This window comes from Bison bison, unplaced genomic scaffold, assembly GCF_000754665.1.
Source record: "Bison bison bison isolate TAMUID 2011002044 unplaced genomic scaffold, Bison_UMD1.0 scf7180017858886, whole genome shotgun sequence".
In the NCBI taxonomy this organism is placed as follows: Eukaryota; Metazoa; Chordata; class Mammalia; order Artiodactyla; family Bovidae; genus Bison; species Bison bison.
Window position 1 is genome coordinate 20,544 of NW_011489458.1, and position 5,151 is coordinate 25,694.

The following is a 5,151-nucleotide window of genomic DNA, read 5'->3' on the forward strand; positions in this document are numbered from 1 at the left end:
CCGCGCCCCACGCCTCCTCTGCCGTCCCGCTCAGGGAGACGCGGGGGCGGTGCCGCCGTCGCCGCCCATGACACCCAACAGCCCCCAACCGGTTACCGCCTCAGCGGCCGGTGCCAGCCGCCGCCATGTTTGCGCCGCGCGGGACGGGGGCGGGGCGGCGCTGCCCCGCCCCCAGCCCGCGCCCTCCGTGGCCCCGCCCCCCGGGCCGGGCGCCCCCTTGTTTGTTGTCAATGGGACCAGGCTGGTCGTGGCCAATCGGCGCGCGGGCCGGCGCGTGGGGTGATGGCGCGTCGACGATCAGCAGCTCGGATTTGCATAGCGAGGCCCCACCTCTGGCGGCTCTTAAGCGAATACGAAGAGCGAGTCCCCCGGGTCCTCAGACCAACCTCCTTTACTCCCGTGATTAAAGGAACCGTTCCCTTTTCTCTTGGTTTCGCTCCGCGAGCTAACTCGGTCCACCTGCTAGGGGTGGAAGGGTTAATGCCGTCCGCCCCACGTCCGCTCGGAGCCCCCCGGAGCACATTACGTCATCCTCCCAGCTGTCATCCTCCTCTCCCCACCACCCCCGCCTCGCTGCCCAGCCCACTGGAGCGGGCAGAATCAAAACTGAACCACCAACACTGGCCCCCCCCCCAACCCAAGGAGTTTGGAGGTGGTCTCTAATCACGTTCCTCCCAAGCCTTTCCACCGAGACTCGCGAACTGCCCGAGTGCGGAGCGTTTGTTTTATGAACTCTGCGCCTTTGCATCTGCCGCGACCACGTGTTTACTCCAGCGGTCTCCCCCTGGGTACTTCCGAATCTCCTGCAGTCCTTTAAGATAGTGCCAGGGCCCCGGAACCACCACAGGGTTTCTGGGGTGCGGTGCGAGCACGACATTTTGACAAAGAGTTCCGCAGAGATTCTGAGGCGCAACCTACCCACGGATTCCCACTTCTTCAACCACCTCACTTCCCCACCTCGCAGCTGGTCACGGTGTAAACAAATGTGCAGGTTTCTAGGAATTTATACTAAGGAATAAAAGGACGAGTGCTCCGAGAAGTGCGCAAGCACATGTGTTCAAAGGTGTTCATCACGGAATCCCCTGTAACCTGGAAAAACTGGGAAGCTCAATAAGGACCTGATGAATACATGACATCCACACAATGTAATACCATGGCATAGTTAAACGTATGCCATGTATATCTATTGTATATCAAATGTATATCTCTTGACAAAGACTTTCACAATATATTGTTAAAAGGGAAAAGCTGTCTCACTAGTCGGTGAGAGCAGTTGCTTGGTGGTCAAAACTTAAAATCGAGTTCACAGGTTGGGTGGAGATAACCATATGGACATATGGATCCACTTATGAACCCTGTGACTTTGGGCTGGTTAAATAACTTCTGTTTTGTTTTCCTTCTCATTTTTGTCATCTCTAAAAAACGAGGGGAACAGTGCCCCCTGGGAGTGGTGAAGATGAAATGAGATCACTTGCACACTCATTTGACAGTATTTATTGAGTATCTCTGTGGCAGGCAAAGAGACAGTTCCTGCCCTCTGAGAGCTTCCAGTCCGTTGAATTAAACAGACACTGGTATTTAAGAGGAAACCTAAAATTCTGTGGTGACAACTGCATCTGGTATAGCCAGGGGAACACACAAAGCAAACAAAGGCCCTGAGGCAAGAGGAGCTACTGCAAGCCAGCACGTGGATAAGGCTTGACACACAGTGCTCATACAAGGTAGCTACTGTATCGGTAACTGAAAATCACATGTGATCTGTGTGCACATGAAGGGCAAAAAGGATGGAAGGTCCAACAGTTGAGCCTCAGTTATGGTTATGGAGTGGTGAGATTAGGGTGAATCATACTTTCTTCTTGGCATATCAGTGTTACTTAAAATTACTTTTTATAATCAACATGTATAGCAAAGTACCTTATGGGGAGGGTAGGGGAGACACAAATGTTCTTTTCATTGTTTACATGCAGGAGAGTTGATATAGATGATAGAAGTCTCACCTGGAAACAGAAAACCAAACCCTGCTGCCCTGCTCTGGCCAGGCACTGAGCTGGACAGTGCCACCTTCAACTCCACCATTCAGTGGCTCTCGCAGGGCTCCCACACTAGGGGGTAGTCTGCTGGCACACCACACCGTGTACTTTCACTTTGGTTCAATGCCCCTCCCATCCCAGAGCCTCAGTAAGCTACTGCAGAGGGCTGCCTGAGCGCCAGGTCAGGTAAGTGGGCACAGTGCCTCCCACTCTGCAGCTGTTCCCTCAGCTCCCAGCTAGACCTGCCCAGGGAGGAAGAGAGCAGAGTGGTTCTGTTTGTACCTTTCAAGGTGTCAGAGGGGAAAACGTGGGCTCATTGGAGGGTGGAGAGGAAGGCATCAACTGAGCCGGAGAGAAATGAAGGTGTAGAAGGAGGAGTTCCAGAGGATAAAGGTACTAAAATGGGGCAGAAGTGAAGACTGGTTAAGACTGGGCCCCTCTCTCTCTGGCTGTGCATACAGTGGGCGCTCACCACATCTCTGGGATGAATGAAGAACCATCAGAGAAGGGCTCTTGTCACTGAGAAACCAGGCCCCAACCTCAGAGAAGCAGTTTAGGGCTGGGCAGAGGGTTCAGGCATTATCAAATTCATTACACCAATGAAGCCACAGCACAGGGAAGGGGTGGGCCAGGGTCACTCAGCAAGTCTGATGGGCTAAGACCCTGGGTCTCCCTTGGGCTCCGTTAGTGGTGGGATATTGGGGATAGCTGTGTGTCTCTTCCCTGGCTTGGCAAAGTCAAGAGACAGAGCTAGAATTCCCCCCAGAGCCCCTCCCTTCTCTGCCTGGGAGGGGCATGACTGAAGGGCGGCTGCCTACTCAGGGCCTGAGTCCCTCTGCAGCTTCCCACCCCCCTGGCCCTGGTCTCTGCTTACAGGCCTCCTGACACAGGGGGCTTGCTGTCTGGCCCATCCATCCTGGGAGCAGCCCTTCCGCTACAAAGTACAGCCTCCTGCAGAGCTCCAGCCTGATCCCCAACAGCGCCCCCAACAGGCCCAGGGGCTCCCTGAACTGCCAGAGAGGACAAGTTGATTCTTCCCTGGGCCTGCCTGCTCAATGACTGTCCCTCAATACCTGAGGACAGAGATCAGGCTGCTCCAAGACTGTCTTGAGCTAAACACCCTCCCAGGAAGGGTACTTCTGGTCCCTTCCCAACACTGACCCCTCATCAAGGACGGTGCTGAGAAGGGAATAGGAGACCAAAGCCAAGCCTCTGCTTTGCTGCCCTGCCAGGGCCTGAGGCTCCTCCTGGGTAGGCAGAACATTCTCTAAGGTGGTCTCTACAGCTGAGGGCCCCAGATCCCCCTGCCAAGGCCCCCTTTACCTGCTCCGTGGAGAGGCTCACATCTCCCTGGGGCCCAAACCAGCCTCGGTCAGCCCAGAGCATTTGCTGGCTTTTATTTTCTCTGCAGGGGGCTAGGATCTGTGCCTGGCAACTCAGTGACACAGTGGGCCCAGCAGCAGGCATGACACCTCTGCACATGGCTCAGAGCCTAGTTCTGCAGCCTCCCCATGAGGAGCGGCTGCCAGCGGGCCAGCGGTCCTAACCCACGGTGGTGGGGGAGGGAGTCCAGCCCAGGATCCTTCCTGCTTCCCCCAGCATCTCCACAGGGTTAGGTCTGCAGAACAGCACTCTCTGGAAGATCCCTTGGCACCCCTCCGAGGAGGTCCCTGGGAGGAAGTGCAGCCTTCTGTGGCCCAGTCCCTTCAGTGAGGGCTCGGAGCCAGCCCCAGGGGGCCAAGCAGACTCTGGCCTCCTCTCTGAAGGCACCAGTGCTCACCATCAGCTACGCTTCTGCCATGTCCTTTTCCTCCCAACTGGCCGCCTCCTGGTCCTGTGAGCCCTGGCCCGCTCCAGGGCTATAACTCAGACTGTGATCTTGAGATCCGAGGGCCTTTTCGGATCTCTTTCCGCTTCTCTTCTTTCTTCCGGCGTTTCTCCTCTTCCCTCAGGGCCTTCTGGAAAGGGTCAGTGCTGGAGATGAACTGAGGGGAAAAGCAGAGAGGTCTATTAGGTCAGTTGGCAGCAAAGACTGTGCTCTGAGCTAGGCTGCTGTGGGCTGTGGGTACAGGAAGGTCACTGAGACACAGGCCCTGGCCTTGGGGGAAGCCCACGGACATGGAGCTAGTAAATGGGCTCAGGGAAAACTGCTGAATGGGTCTCAAAAGATTAAGCAGGAGCTTGCCAAGCCAACAGGGTGAGGGAAGAGGACATTCCAGGAAGAGGGACAGGTGTGGAACCTGCACAGCACATTTGAGAAACAAGCGACAGACTGCACTTGGGGTAAAGGGGGCTGAGTGCCCAAGACCTGTCATGGGCCCCCAGAACCTTTGGTGGGAGGGGGCAGTCAGTGAGCGTAAGACAACAGGGGTCCTACTGCTTGTGGACAAGCTGCAAGGTGTAGGCAAGGAAGTATATAGAAAGCAGCTGATCAGAGGTTAAACTGCCAGACCTGGAGAGAGATGGAAAGAAGATGACAGTGATGCCCAGGCTTGTGGCTTCCCTAGTGGGTGCAGGGTGGTACCCAGTGAGAAGACAAGAACATGTGGTATGCTGGGCGGGAGGAGGACGGGACTCTGGCCGGGGCAACCCCCAGGCCCTCAGCTCTTCCTCCCCGACTCTCCAGACTGGTTCATCTGAACCCAGGGCTTCTGTCACACCTCTACAGTCCGTCACCCCTCAGATTTGCATCTCCCTATCTAAATGCCTGTCTGACACCTCCACGTGTGTGCACATGTGCCCCAAACTCAGCATGGCTCCATCTCCCCAAAACCCAGTCCCCTTCCAGAGTCCGTGTCCTCATGAACAGCAGAGTCCCACATCCCAGTCAGCAAGTAGGGCAGAGACCAAGCATCACCCCCACCTGCCCCCCACTTCCCCAGCCGCAGGTCCAAACCCTTCATAGTCCATTGCCAAGGTCTGGCCCATTTTAACCCCTAAGTCTCAAACCCATCTCTTCTGTCTCACCTATCATATCGCTAACCCCATCACCACCCCCTATACCTCTCCTGATAAACCTCGGCACATCCCAGGGTCTCTCCACACCCACTTTGGTCCCTCTGAAGCCATTCTCCTCGCTGCAGTCAGATATTTTCAAAATGTAAATTGCACTCCTGCTGAA

The 5,151-nt window shown here is 55.7% G+C and overlaps 1 protein-coding gene across 1 annotated transcript in view; it reads right to left on the reverse strand.

Annotated features, from left to right (window-relative positions):
* Nucleotides 1-1,478: 1,478 nt before the first annotated feature.
* The window catches only part of CCDC134 (coiled-coil domain containing 134), a 17,266-nt gene continuing 13,593 nt past the window's right edge, over nt 1,479-5,151 (reverse strand). Inside the window, exon 7 of the mRNA XM_010829876.1 lies at nt 1,479-4,015. Coding sequence (XP_010828178.1) covers nt 3,890-4,015 — 126 coding nt within the window. The 3' untranslated portion in view covers nt 1,479-3,889. The remainder of the gene's footprint in view (nt 4,016-5,151) is intronic.